General features: G+C 43.4%; 1 protein-coding gene across 3 annotated transcripts in view; it reads left to right on the forward strand.

The window, feature by feature from the left end:
* The first annotated feature begins 353 nt into the window (after positions 1–353).
* The window catches only part of LOC149855895 (protein SSUH2 homolog), a 43,619-nt gene continuing 28,528 nt past the window's right edge, over positions 354–15,444 (forward strand). The window contains exons 1-3 of one of the 3 annotated variants that reach the window (XM_090022637.1): positions 354–971; positions 11,690–11,785; positions 13,189–13,270. In XM_090022637.1, coding sequence (XP_089878763.1) covers positions 944–971; positions 11,690–11,785; positions 13,189–13,270 — 206 coding nt within the window. In that variant the 5' untranslated portion in view covers positions 354–943. The remainder of the gene's footprint in view (positions 972–11,689; positions 11,786–13,188; positions 13,271–15,444) is intronic. The other 2 variants (XM_090022635.1, XM_090022636.1) reach the window with 2 other exon arrangements.

Here is a 15,444-nt window from a genome sequence, read left to right on the forward strand (position 1 = left end):
CTGGCGTTTGAGAAAACACATTGCCAAATGCTCTCTGCACAAAGCACAGTACACTTTGTTGTTCTGGATGGAAGCTGAAGAACAAAAGGGTGTTTAGGAAATATATATGTGAGGAAATAGGGGAACAAAAGAAAGGGATGTAAAGCACAGAGGAGGGAGATGAGCAAGTTTAACATAGCTCAGCCACAGAATATGTATCAGGTCACGGGGTACAGCCATAGCACTCACTAGGGACCACACACACACACACGTCTGTCTAAGGGAGGGGCAATTGAGATTGTGTTCAGTGCTCAAGTTCCCGTTCCCCAGTTGGCAGATACTTAACAATCATAAAAGATTGTTTTAAACATTATCAATTAAGCCCTTTTATAGAGGTGAAAGGAGAAAGGCAGATGAAGCCCCAGAACAGGAGAGCATTGGAGTTTTTTTTAGGTACAGAAATGTGTTACTTGATGGGTTTTCAGTGGTAATGAAAAGGAGTGAAGTGGAAAGAGAGACTCTTGGCCCAGGATGAGAAAAATCTTTCTTCTGGTGTGACTGAATGAGGAAATGGACAGACTGAAACTACAGGACAAAGTGGTTTCAATCTCTGCTTTGAAGTTCTTTTACCCCACGTAAGCTGCCCTGAAGGTCTTTAGTGAAAATGAATCTTATCTGGCTAGTCTCAAAAAAAGATGTCGCCAAGGCCTTTTTCTTCTCCCAAGGGTTTTTTCCCTGGGAGGATGTATGGGACTCACGATTTGTTTGGCATTTACTCTCATCAAATACTTCTGCGTCATCCAGCTTTGCCTTGGATTCATTTGTCATTGGCGTTTGATTTGTTTGTGAGGTGGGAGTGGCTGGAGGGGTTGTGTACTATGAACACGGCATTCACAGAAAACAATGCACTCCATGTGGACAGAGTTGTGGCTAGAGCACGCTTTTTGCATCCTAACCCTCAAAGATGGATCCAGAACAGAATGAAAAAGATTGTAAGTAAAGCTAAGAACTATACTGCAAGCTCCGCAGAGCTGGTTTCCTTATTTTTTTTAATTTGGCTGTATAATGCATGCTTAAAATAGCTAGCACTTTGCTTCCAGGCTACACAATGTACAGTAGCACATTTCCAGCACTGAAAAAGCAAGTAAATAAACACGTGCTTTCCAATCAGTGCTGGAAAAAAGTTTGACTGATGTCATTACTTGTCTATAGAGCCAGAAGGTGATCAGTACCAGTTTAGGGCCTGATGCAAAGTCCAAAGACATCAAAAGAAAACTCCTATTAACTCAATGGATCAGGACCTTACTCGTTAAAACCAGTTGGAATTTTAGATTTGCTTCATGGTTTTGTCTTTAATAAGCAGAAGGTTTTTGGATCCTATCATTAAACTAGATGACAAGAATTGGAGTTTAAAAGGGGGATTTGTATCTTCTCATAAACCCCTGTTTAATTAAGCCATCTGCCATAAAGGATCTTTGATCTTAAGCCTTTGGCTACACCTTTTTCATTATATTTTAATACAATGCTTGTCAAGTCACCCATTATGAAGGGCCCTAGTGAAGTACTGCTGACACCAATATTTCTGAAATATAATTGAGTTTTGAGCTTATTTAATTCATGAATGATAAAAAGCTTTTCATATTGTGGGACGGAATAATGATGCTACAGGAAGTTACTGTTTAATCAAGAGAGAAATGAGATATTCATCTCTGTCCTTAAGGCACTGAGTGAAGTGGTGAGTTCCAGATGCACCAACCAAAATGGTTAAGAATGAAGCGGCGTTTAAGTGATGCATTCCTATGTGTTATGAGGAATAAATTGTATTTTAAACGCTATAGCTTAGTTTGTGCTACAAAGCTTTTCCAGCAGGACTCCAATTCAAGTCCAAGAGTAGCATTACTTGCTCTTTGCTGGGTGAAGTGCCAGCAGAGCTAGTAGCCAAACAGAAGTAGAAGCTTACATCTACTGCATGGAGCCATGTAAAGATGCCATAAGTAAAGGGCAGCATGGTAGTGCTGGCCTTCCCCAGGAATCCTGGAAGATTGATGGCTGTTGATGTAGCCTGTCTCGGTAAAGAGAGAGATTGACTTGATTTTTTGGCTATGAGCCTGACCTAAAATCCATTGGGTTGAGGCCTGTCATTACCATTGATATATTTGTAGTAGTATGTATCAATGGCAATCTTAATAATTATCCATGCAGAATATGTGCATATCCAGAAAATGAATATCAGTTAGTGGATTATTAAGAGGGGGGAGAAGAAAGAAAACCATCACCCTAGTGTGTTTTATGTTTTATAAATATAGGCTGCTTACAGATGTGGAAAACCCCCCAGTGCTTTAAGCTTGGTGTACTCCCGCACCAAGTGCAGCACATGCCCAGAAGAGCATGACCCGGTTCACCCAATGTCTGTATAGATCAGGTGCTTCAGTGGGGCTTTTGGGGCTATTACACTGAATCAGCTATTAGATAAAAGCCTCAAAAAGCCCTGCTAAAGCACCTGATCTACACAGATGCTGGGGAGCCAGGTCAAATTAAAACACTTCCCCTTCTAGTAAAGTACTGGGTTTCTTTTTTCATCTCTTAGAAGTCATATTGATGCCATTTATACCATCTCTTCTCCATTGAAAGTAAAAGAAATTTCTAAATAGTTAGAGCCACATTCCCGTAAACACACTTGTGTACATAGAAAGTATGAAAAATATATAGCAACAATAGTATAAGAACCTTCTCAAACCATTTAAGGCTGCCTCCAAATGATTTTCTCCCTCTCCAGTAAAAATACACTTATTTGCTACATCATATCAAAGTGAAATGGTAAAATAAGTGCCAAAATTTTTTGTATTTTATAGAAATAAAATTTCTGTAGGGGAAACACTGTTTTGTGGTTTATTTTGGGGCTCATTAATTTTCCATCTGGGCCAAGATCCAAGAGAGACTTAAATGCCATGTGATGAACGCTGCAGTCCGTCACCAGAAGTTGTGATCCACCACAGGGCAGGTCACCAGGTTTCTTATATAATGTCCAGGGAGAGTTAGGTGCCTCACAAGGGAATATACAATACTGAGCAAGCTGAGTGGGACATCTAAAGCAAGCAATATAGAAATGTTGAAAATAAGGGGTATATCTTAAATCTCGGCCCTCCCTGCGTTTATGTGCCCCTTACTCTACGGTACTGAGAGATGACTCCATCAAAGCCAGGTATACCTGCAGAAGGTAGATGTCTAACACCAAACCCTTGTATCTAAAAGAAACAGGAAGCACTTAGCTTCTTTAAAGCTGGAGGGGAAGGCTGATGGGGTTCCCTTTTATACACTGAGCCAAGATGCAGGACACCTGGAGTCAACCCCTGTTTCAGTATACATTTCCTGTGATATTGCACAAACCAGCTGACTTTAAGGTGTGTGGGGAAGCACTTTCAGCCACTCCTAATTAAATTGTTTCATTTTGCATGAGAGAGAAAACTCATCTAGCCAAAGACCTCACTCTTTACCCTACTAGTTAGGGCATTCACCTGGGAACACATATGGGCTACTTCTCCAAAGACTGTTTCAGTACTTTCTGCAATGGCTGTTTATGCTCCTTAAATGAGACGACGTTTGGAGCAGACACTAGATCTGTTACTAGCATCTCTCCAGCAAGTGCCCTAACCATCAGGACAGAGTTAAATTCACTCTGGCTCACTCCCTCTGCCCCAGTTTCTCATGAATTCTCTGGTGCAAAGTGAAGGAGCTTCATCAGGAGAAAAGACTTGCATTGCAGAACAGCAAGTGCCCTTCTAGGTAGGGCAGTCTTCTCTCACGGGAGAGGGGAGGGAAGCGGATCATGGGTCTCCTACTTTCTGAGCAGGTGCTTTAACAATGGAGCTATTTGTAGGCATTTCACCTACCCTTCCTCCTCTGGCTGCGATTTAATGAAAACTATGGATGCAACTCCATTTTGTGTTGAGGCCAATCAGATGGTGTTCTCAGAGCATGCCTTACTGCCACAGACCTAGGGCAATGCTGACAAAGGGGGTGGTTTCTGGAGTTCACAACGCAGGTCAGGTGCCGGCTGAGCATAAGGTTTGGAAGACTACAGTTTTGGCCAGAGGGTCTAAATAAAATAAAAATTAGGTTTGCAGTGGCAGGAGGGCTTAATATGCATCCTGGGGATCTGCCTGCTGTATCTCACCCAACGTAGAAACCAAAGTGCAGTAACTATAATAATTGTTTCACTCAGGGGTAAGATGTCCCAGTTTAACTTATACTTGGTGTGAGACAGTAGACAGATGAAACAGTTACAGTAGATTAGCTGATACTGAAAGATCATTTCACTGATAGTTAGATACCTGAGTTCTGCCCAAGTCTCTTTGGGGATCCAGGACCTCATGCCTACGTTCTGAATCCTCAATCTGGTGGACTCTACTTTTGGATGCTGCTAAAATGGGAGAAGAGCAGTTGGCTTTCTCAGTATCTTTGTGAAAAGAGGGTAGTGGGGTACTGAAGAGGTTAAAAAGCACTGGCCTCAATATTGCAGAAGCACTACAGTAACCCAGGTTTCCTACCATAGTTTAATTTGGCTAGAATTTCAAACACATCTGAATCTCCCCTTTAGCCCTTTGGTGAATACATCTGAATTCTTGTACCCTTAGTTTCATTATGAAGTTAACTCTTATTTTGATATCAGCTCAGAGAAAGTTGCTCTTGGATATAGACTGCCCCCATTGAGAAGCATCCAAGATGCTTCTTGAATTTCTGTGAAGTCTCTGGCTTGCACTGTGAATGGAGGTCAGGGGCTTCTGGCTTGATTTTTAGCACATTGCTTATTCCTGGGTTTGCTTAACTGAGAGCAGGTACTTCCACGCTTAAGATTTCATCCTGCACTGGTGGGTACTTTGCCATTAACTTCATTGGGTACAAGATTGGATCCTAACATACAGTAAAAGTGTGTGCTATAGACTAAACTCTCTCCTGAGTAATAACCTAAACTCTGACTTTCCTGGCTGGGGTCAACATGCATCTCAATCTTATTGTTATTTTAAAGTGGAGCTATGCATTAGTGTTTGGATACCATTGTGAAAAGCAGCACAAGCACCATGGCAACAGGTCTGGTGCTTATTTATATGCTCCAAATTTGGGATATTTATAACATGGGCATTTGAACCATTTGTATGGAGCTGGAATTTGGGGCACATTCTCAGCTCAGTTTTTGTTGTAATGAAGTTACTTTAAAGTGATGAGCTATTTTTAACATGCTAAAATTAAACAAGTTTTGGTACTCTGTAACATTTGGAAACGGGTTATTTTAAACACATAAAATCAGATTTAGAAATAAAAAAATTTGAAAAATTTAAAAGATTTAGATATATAAAATAAAAAGATTTTAAAAAAATCAGAAAGTGTTGGGAGGGATTATGGTCTAATGGTTAGGTCAGGGCATGGGGGAATATACTCTGACTGTACAGATGCTCTGGGGTGGAGGTGGGGGGGGCACTTTAATTGGAGCATTTCTGAGAGCCATTTTAATTAAGGCACCTGGAGCTCCTGTGTATCCAACATCCCGCACTTCAAAAATGGCAGCAGGGGTGCTTTAACTAAAGCTCATTCAGTGGGTTAGCACTGAGGCCCCAGTAGTAAAGGGGCTGCATATGGGCCTTGGCCTGTCCTGAACCTGGGGCCACTCTCAGCATGATAGTTCAAAGGTTGACGAGTGGGGTTTGTCACAAGGAACTTGTTTGTGACTTCACATGATTCCCATTCCTTGATCCAGATAGCATCTGCAGACAAATCCTGGTCAGGGAGGTTGTTCCACAAGGGGCTTCATGAAGGAAGGTGGGCCTTGGGTAGATTAAACAGGCAGGTTATCGTAGAGTGGTAAGTAGTTTTGACCAACTTTTGGGTCATCATCAGTCACCAGATGCGTTGGGGAGTGATATTTGTGAGGAGAGAAAGCCAGGGGAGGGTAGTTGAGGGGAGAGTTCCAGTTATGATGGTCATGTTCAGCTGAGTATGTGTGATGACTTTTTCCAGACAGGTACACAATACTCTGCTGCTGAGTATGATAAGGCAAGAACTGAGTTCCAGAGTGGTGTGAGTGCAGCTCCCTATGTTGATCCAGCAAGTTTGGCTAGCAAGTTGTTTTGGGATTTGACCTTTGCTGCTGTTTTCTTTAGATGTTCCTGGACAGTCAGGGTTTTGTCTAAAGACGCTCCCAAGTATGTTGGGCAGGGATCATGCTTTAGTCTATGACCGCCCCATAGATGTTAAATTCTTTTTTGGCACTGGCATTGTGAAGATGGAATACCCTGGATACAGTTTTGGCAGGGCTCAGCATGAGCCGCCATGTGGTGCAGTAGTCTGCCAGCTTTGTCACATTTTCGTTCAGGGTCTGGTCCAGAGTGCAGAAAGATGGAGCTTGAGTGGCACAGCAGATGTCATCAGCACAGATGAATTTGCAAGATGTGGTTGTTGGTAGATCATTTATATATAAACTGAACAGGGTTGGGACCAGCACTGAGCCCCGTGGAAGTCCGTTGGCCTGTCTCCTCCATGGGCTTATCCCGTGCCCAAGGTGGACTCTGTTACAGAGGAGTGTTTTGATGACTATAACAAACCAACTTGGAAGTACCCTGGACAGGTTTAGAAGCAGGCCAGCATGGCATAATGTATCATAGGCAGCTGTAAGATCCAGTAGCACTACGCCTGTCTTTAGGTTCTTCTGAAAACTGTTTTCAGTGTAGGTGGTAAGTGCCAGTATTTGAACACATGCGCTATGGCCCTTGCAGAATCCAGCTTGATTGACACTAAGGACGGTCTCTAGTTCCAGGGATATCCATTGTAAAAATAGGTTCTCAAGTACCTTGTAGCATGCAGACAGTTGTGCAATTGGTCAGTAGCTGGCTGCTGGCATGAGGTCTTTGTCAGATTTTCAAATGGCAATAACTTTTACTATATGCCATATGCCGTTTCAGAAGTGAGCTTGAGCTGATGATTCTTTTGTGGAAGTGGGTCAGCCACATGCGAGCTGGGGGCCCGAGTTGTTTCAAAAATTCTGGGAAGATGTTGTTGTAATCGGCAGCTTTGCCATGTTTCAAGCTGTTTAAGACTTTTCCCAATTCAGTGACCTCAAAGGGCGTGTCCGCGTGTGTTTGCAGCAGCTCAAATAGAAGTGGTGCAAATTTGAGCTGGGGCTTTTTGCTTCAGCACGTGTGCTTGGACATGCACTTTGTTGTGGAGCGAATTGTGTCACTTGGGGCAAAATAACCCTGCCTGGCTCCTCCCAGATCTGCAGCCAGGGGGAGCTAGAGCCCGGGGCCAGCACCTGTGCTGTCCCCAGCAGTATAAAAAGCTGCCCTGGCAAGTAGCTCAGGGCTACTAGCTCTCAGGAGCTTCCGGGGCCCAGCCAGTTGGTACCTGGGAACACTGCCCCTTGTGCCAGCTGGACTGCTGAAGCAGCCCTGAGAGTTCCCTGCACCCTCGACCCACTGCAGCAGTCTGGCAGTGGGGGCTGCTGCATGGCTGTGACCTGCCATGCACCTGCCAGACCCGGATGGGGACTGCACAGCCAGTAGAGGCATCTTCCCCCCTGGGCCAGTTGCCAGTGGACTGCAGTTGGCTTCTGTGCGGCACTATTGCCACATGTGCCCTCTGCCCAGCCATCTGGGCAGCTATCACCTGGAAGATGCTCTGGGTGTGATGGCCTGTTTGAACTGTCAAAGCATGTCCTCCTGGCCCCATTTGGCCAGGAGGTCAGCCACAGCCCGATGGGTCCAAGTTGCCAGCTCTGAGCAGGCAGGGTCCTGCCACTGGTCTCCCCTGCAAGGCCCACGTGCCCCACCCCAGCCCCCCCAATTGCTGCCCTACCTAGCCCCATCCCCCACCAGCTGCTGCAGTCCTCCCAATGGCTGTCCCACCCAGCCCTGCCCCCACTCCCCCAGACCCCGAAATGGCCGCCCCGCCCAGCCTCACCCCCCAACTTGCACCCCCAGAACCCCAAGGGTACCGCCCTGGGCAGCACAGGACAGTAGGGGGGCAGGAGGGTCCGGGCTAGGGCCGCAGAGGCTGTCACTCTGTCCCGCACTGTGCAGGCTGGGCCCCGGTGAGCCAGATGGCAGTAAGTGCTGGGGATTTTTTAAAAATTTGTCTTTAAACTATGGGGTGGGGAGGCTTTGGGGGGATGGGGCTGGCCAGGACAGGGGGAGGGAGGCTTGGGAGGGCTCGAGGGGGGAGGGGTAGGCCAGGGCAGGAGTTGTGGGGCTCGGAGGGGCTGGCAGGTAGAGAGGAGTCAGGGGGCTGGTGGGGGGTGGGGATGGCTGCAGGAGGATTTGGAGGGCTCCGGGGGGGTCTGGTGGGGGGAGGAGCTGGCCAGAGCATGGGTTGGGGGGGCTGGGGGAGTGGGTAGGGCCATTGGAGGTCCCCCTCATGGTCCCTTCCCCACCTCCTCCAGTCCCCCTGACCCCTTACTCACCACCACGAGAGCCCTGGTGCTGAAACATGCGGCCTGGCCGGCCGTGTGTTTCAGCACAAGGGCAAAGGCCAACCATAGAGATTCTCTGGCAGCCAGAGTATCTCCGTGGAGGACCCAGGCTCTGGTTGCCTCAGGGCACAGTTCGGGACGCTTTTTTAAACTTACATTTTTTTAGACCCCTGGATATCCAGGGGTCTAATTTTCTCCCCGCACTGCAAGTTTGCAGCTCAGGGAACATTTTTTCGTTCCCGCACATGACTATTGCCCAGCCTCAAAGGGGTTTGAGGCAGGGCAAGAGGTACGTGAGCATTCATCTGGATGCGCACAAAGGAGTCAAAGCTGTTATATTCCACATGTTGCTTCTGATATTGCCTCAGTTCTTGACAAGTGGTGTGCTTTCTAGTCTTTTTCAGTGGTGCCTTAGCTACATGTCGTAGGTGATTATACTAGTTACCTGCTGCATGTACATACTAGCAGACTGTATTCTAAGAGAACAGATTAATCTTTGTAAAGCATATTTAATTTCCTAAAGGAGACAAAGTCCTACAACTCTAAAATGCATACCTATGTTTTATTGTAATAACTTGATACATTTATTTTGATTTATACCTAGACTGATTTCTTCAAGGTATCATGATGTAAGTCTCATTACTATGTCTTATGCACTGGTGAAATGGGCAGGTGTTTACAGACCACTCCATAGTAGACAGATGTGTAAGTGCAGATGTTAAGAAAATTAACTTACTTGAAAAAATGAATGCCAGGTCAGATGATCAGAGGCCATATTTCTGACTCTGCCATTGACCTACTATGTGGCTTCTGGCATATGACTTCTCTTTTTTACACCTTCATTTCCATTCTCATCCTTTGTCTTGTTTCTGGCAAAAGCTCTGGAAGAGACATCATTTTTAATCACGAATTTGTATAGCACCTGGTGCACAGTCTCCAAATTAAATTAAATGCTTGAGTTTTACTATACCATTAGTAACACTTTTGTAATTAGATATCGGGCCTCTGGACCTGGAGTCAGATAGCTACTGGTTCTCCACTTCTCTAGTTTTCAGCAGATAATTTAACTTCTATTCCACAGAAGTGGATAAACACTTAAAGCATTTATCTGTTTCCTGAGGCTGGACATTGGAAGTGAAGATAAAATAGGAGAGGGTCAGAATCACTTTTGATCTTGAATTTGCCAAATTTTAGAAATCCATAATAGATTAGTATAACCTGTGATCTTAAATACTAGTCTACTCCATGATCAATTGAAATGCTTTGCCAGTAAGGTCCCTTTGTTTGCTCTGGACAGGACCAAAATAATTATACTGAAAGCATCGTATTGATTGCTTTTGACGGAAAGCATCCTATAGTGCTTATCACTCACCATTAAGCCGATATCTTTGCTCCATCAGTACAAGGACAACCTTGCCTTCTAATGTGCGGGAAATGTGGCATTGCAACTGAAGCATGTAGTTTCTCATTTTCATAGGTTAAATAATGGAGAGATTAATTTAGCCTCCCTGAAGAACTGAGAATGCTCTCAGAAGAGAAGTCTAGTAAATCAAATTGATGGATGACTGCTCTGCACCATACTTTTTAGAGTTCAGATTGTACATCAGCATTTCCTGGCTCTTCCACATAGGTCTCTCCCTCTCTTTATTTTCTCTTCCTTTTTACAAACTGCATTTTCCTAACAGGGCAGACCAAACTAACATGATGATAAAGGTGGCTGCATGGAAGCTTCTGAATATGAAGGATTGTTTCTGCGTTAAAATCACAACACCAATTGTTATAACTCAATCAGGGCTCAGTATTTTTAGAGAAGAACGTAAACGGACAAAACAACCAGCGTCCCAAGATTAGGATTAAAACGAATTTTTAGAGATGGCAACAGCTAATTACTGGAGCTACCATTAATAAAAACAAAAGCCTCCAGTCTGAAGCTAGCAGATTTGGATTGGCATTTTTTTTTGGTAATTACATGTTTCGCTCCCTTCAATGACTGTAATTTTCAGCAAAATTTTCTCACCCAAAAAGTGAAGTCCAATTTCTGGACATCAGTCATGTACCACTGTAATACTTTACAAACCTCTTGATACATGAGAAGCTTATGAAGACTAGTTGCCTGTGTATCTTCAGAATCAGAGTATAAATAAAAGCTTTTATTCTGCCTAAAATGTTAAATCAGCCCTCACTTCCTAAAGAAAATATTGCCAAAGACTTGATAACACAATTCACTAATTTGTACAACTGTTTCAATTATATCAACTATTACAGTACTAGCATATTGGTGTTTTTTTTGAAGTCTTATTTGCAACTGATGTAGGAAATGCCTTGAATAGAAAAAAGCTTTGCTTCTATATAGTATCTTTCATTCAAGGATTTCAACGTGTTTTGTAACTAGTAGTAGTAGTAATAATAATAATAATAAAGGAAAGCAGGCATTATTATGTCCCTCTCCAAATGGGGATTTTAAGAGGCAGACTTAGATGATCCAGACAATTGTAGTGCCTACACAATGCAATCCTGGTTCAAGGCCTGTTCAGTGTCATGGTAATGCAAACAACATACAGCTTCCCCAAGATCAAAGAGTCAGTGGAACAGACAGGAATAGACCTCAGGATTCCTGAAACCTAACCCCCATCTCCTACAACTAGACAACATCAGGTATAATTTGCCAAAACTGAATTTATTATCTAAGCCCATTATCCTGCTGGTGTGAAGTGTTGGAGGGGAGACTATGGCTAGGTACAGACATTCAAAAGCCCAAGGCAGAATTGATCTGAGTTGCATGGTTATCTGTAAGTGTAGTTTAGATCGGTAGTGAACAGAACACACATTGCCTTGGGGAGGGGGAAGGCGGGGAAGGGAAGGGAGCAAATCTTATATTGGGTTCCTCCGTTTCTAAAGCAGCCTGTGTGCCAAACTTCTGTTCTGTTATGGGTATAGACTGGTTTCCAATCACTTATAATGGTAAAAGTGCAATATCTGTACCCTGCCAATGAGATTTGAGTGTGCTCTTTTCCTTGCTGGATTGAACCCCTCTTTATAGGCAAAAATGAACTTTAGTATTACTTCATTACAGTATGGAGTCTGAGAGCATGTGAGACCAAGCAAGGTGAAGCCATCAAGAGGAAAAAGGGACAACTCCATTTAAATTCCCACCAAAATGGGATGTCAGTACTTGGGATTGCTAAGGATGTTTGCCCTTGTACTACTGATTCTTTCATTGAATTGTCACTACTTGTTGCTTGTTTCTGGCAGCCATTCTGGACTTGGAAACTGAGCCTGAAAGCCCATTATCACTATCTATTGATTTGGAACAGCTGGATGGACATGAACGGACTCTTCAAGATGGGGGTATCTATGCAACACTTACAGTTTCTCTCCTAGCACAATTTGCATTTTAATTTGTTTCTATGGAAACAAGGGACTAACAACAACAGCCTAATTTAGCAGGTGTCACGCAGGCTGACACCCCTGAGTCTCAACTCTGAGTACTGCAGTCGGCCTAGTTTCATACCAGGCCTAGTTTTCACACCAGACCTCATTCACCTCTGTATTATTCTAGTTTTGTGTTACTGGGACTCAACTAAAATGGACGGGGTCTCAACAGGTGAAACTGGAGAAATTCCTGGAGCAATTCAGTGGTCACTCAGGGTGCCTATACACAGGCATGGAGCTTGCTCTGGCACACTATAATTACAGCACAGAGGCTGCTCCAATGCAATTAGTAGAGTCTGCTGGGTCCAGCCAGGCTCTGCATATCATGTATTGGCATCCCCACACTTCAAAATGGTGGCAGGGGCACTTTATCTAAAGTTGGTTCAATGAGCTGTAGATAAAATGCCCCCGCCACCACTTTGAAGTGCAGGGATGCTGATACAGGAGATGCTCCGGGCACTTTAATTAGAGTGGCTCTCAGAGCCACTCTAATGAAGCCCTCCCCTCCCCCCAAACATGTGTATAGGCACTCTCAGGCACCATCCTGAAATACTTCATAATTTGTCAACAACTAAAAGCTTAAAAGGAAACTACCATGTTGTTTTCTCACATACAGCACACACAATTTTCAAAAATAGTTGCTGGAAATTGGAGTGTGTGTTATATTCCAGGAAATATAGTAAAACCCATTACCTCCTCCCCCCTACTCATACTGGGCAAAAGTGAAGTCTGCACGTGATTCCCAGGGAGCAGAACAATGAGCAAGCTTGGCTTTCTAGCTGCCATGACTCTGTTACTTAATACAGGGAAAGACAGTTTTTTCCTTCATTCGTCTTTTCAAAAACAAGGGCATATTTGCTGCAAGAAATTGCAGTATTTAAATACAGACTATAAATTAGTCACTTAATTTATTTTAATTTTTGATACTTCTGCAGTGATATTTATTGGCCATGGTATAACAGAATTGTTGTAGTTCTGGGGAAAAATGCCGCTGTATTTGAAACCCTGTTCTGACTGAGGGCAGAAATACTAGTAATCTCATGAGAGAGTCCATTCAGGAGATACTGAGTAACAGCCTCTGCTTGTATCAGCTGGTAGAGATTTGCAGAATTCACAGGAACTTTGATTTTCACTACCTAACAATATAGTTCACCAGCCCTAGTTTGTGGACTTTGAATAAACAGCTAGATTTCCACCAGCTTATTCAAATGTCATGCCCTGTGAACATTCACCTTTCATCAATTCATGAACGATCTCTCTAAAATAAAAGATTTTACTTCGGCATTTCAGAGTAGTTTAATTTCTACTGTCTCATTTAGAAGAAAGAAGATTTCCACCACCTTCGGACTTCTTGAGAGACCTTGGCGAACAGCGGAACAGGCCCGTGCCCCTAGAACACAGGTGCGATGCTTTTCTTACTTTACCTTTCCAGGTGTATCGGTGCAAAAGTGGTGCAGTGTCACATCCGACAGACCTTTCACGCAGGATAAGTTCAGCAGTGTGCATTCAGCATGACAGTAGGGCCTTACTCTCCCTTTTAGGACTTTCTAGACCTCTGCATGCTGGAAGCTGGAAGTGGCAGGGGTCTGATCAGCCTGGATAGGCCCTGCATAAATATACTTCCCTCTAGCATCTACTCTTTGCCACTCCGAGACGCAGGGTAGTGTTCTGTCTTATGTTTTTAATTAGCTTTATACAGTCCCAACCAAGACTGGTCCCGAGATTTATGCCAGTTGCTTTACAACCACGTTGTGAGAGACGGTCCCTGCCCTTGTAAATGGACTAGGACAGGCAAAGGATGGAAGAAGTATATTCCCTGTTTTATGATCATGGAACCGAAGCACAGAAAAACTGAAGGACTTGCTTCGGGTCAGAAAAGTCTGGGGCAGAGCTAGGAAAAGAAACCTTGTCTCCTGGGTCTCCTTCAGTACCTTAGCTACAGACCAGTTTTCTTATCCAGGATTCCTGGACTTACCCAGAGGCCGAATGGAACAACACATCTATGATGCAGCCCCGTGACCTTTTTCTTGTGAGACTTGAATGGGACAGTGGACTTGGGGTAGCCCTCTGAATTGTGTGTTCAGCCTACAGTCCTGGGTACTAAATGTATACCCTTCAGCTATGATTCCCCCCTCCCTTTTTTTTTTCAAGAAAGCCTTTTTTTCCCCCATTGTTTTATTTTGATCTGCAACATAAAAAATGAAGCAGCATTTTAACAAATCAAGTATCATGCAGGGAGAGATTCTCACTAGCTTTTCTCAACCAAAAAAAAAAACTTAGTGTGTCCAGTGAAATTAAGTTATGCAGTCTTTATGAAAGGGAAAAGCTGTCTCCAGAGCATTATGAACTGCCTGCATGTCTTTTAAACATAGTTTTAAAATGATAGAAAAGGTATTAAGCAAACAAAAGAGCGTTGCATTTGATGGTTGCCTTCTAATAAGAGTTTAGCAAAGTACACATTTGATCTAAATAAAAAGGCACCTAGAGACTGAGGAATATTATCTAAGAGCAGATGTGTTTTATATTTCCCTTGGATATGTTGAACCCAGGGATAATTTATTAGTCCCCAGCCTGTAATCACAGTGTCATGGATGTTCCAGACATTGTTGTTACTGATTGCAAGCCCTGCAGGGGTGATTTATCATGTCAAAAATTATCTGGATGCCCTAAAAAGCAGTCATTTGTGCTCTCTGATACCTGTCCTGTGGCATCCAAATATTTGTAGGATTTGTGATTACTGGCTTTTTCTTTTCATTGAGGAAAACTTAGACAGCCTAACTGAAACTGTCACCATATCTGAGGATGACAATTCTTAAAGGAATATCGTCAGGGACCATAATGGAGCATTTGCAGAACTTACTTGCCATGGGGGATTTAGTCAGCAGGGATGGTTCATGGACAAATTGCTTAAATGTTCTTCAAAAAAAGTAAAGTTGAACAATATCCCCTCTATTGGAATCCGCTGTACAACATTGTAATACATCTTTCCAAGACCATCTTTATATCACAGAGATGAATGACGGGATAAAGCCATATATTACAGAGGGGGCATTTAGAGCCCAAGCCTGCACCACTAAGTCAACGTGAATTTTAAGACCATCTTCAAAGGGAGCAGACTCAGCATTTCAAGGGTCAGTTGTTATCTGTACAATGATTTTATTCATATTCCATTTCAGGTCCATGGGTAAGAGTGGACCGTTACGTTTCTAGGAGGCCACGTTGTGAGCAGAATGTTAAAAGTGACGCGCTGTGCTCTCTTCACGAGCAATTTAGTCTTTTAATACTTGATTTCTTTGGACTCTCAGTCTCAATAATATTTGAGGTTAGGATTCATGCACAAAGTTTTGCTTTAGAACCTGTCTCCAAAAGTGATCAAAATAGGATATATTTTTTTTCACAATGACAGGAATGGTGTACTTTATAAAAAAAGGCCTTATTTTTTGTAACTAAAAAGATGCTGCTGCTAGCGGTGATTCGCATCAAAGATCTGGGTACTCTCACGTGGGTCTATTCCTCTCGTGCTTATTTTCTTGCAGTGAGTTAACGGTGCTAACCTGTGCTGGGTAATTCTTTAA

The sequence above is a fragment of the Crocodylus siamensis genome, chromosome 11 (assembly GCF_052110815.1).
Source record: "Crocodylus siamensis isolate JL-2025a chromosome 11, ASM5211081v1, whole genome shotgun sequence".
NCBI classification, from domain to species: Eukaryota; Metazoa; Chordata; order Crocodylia; family Crocodylidae; genus Crocodylus; species Crocodylus siamensis.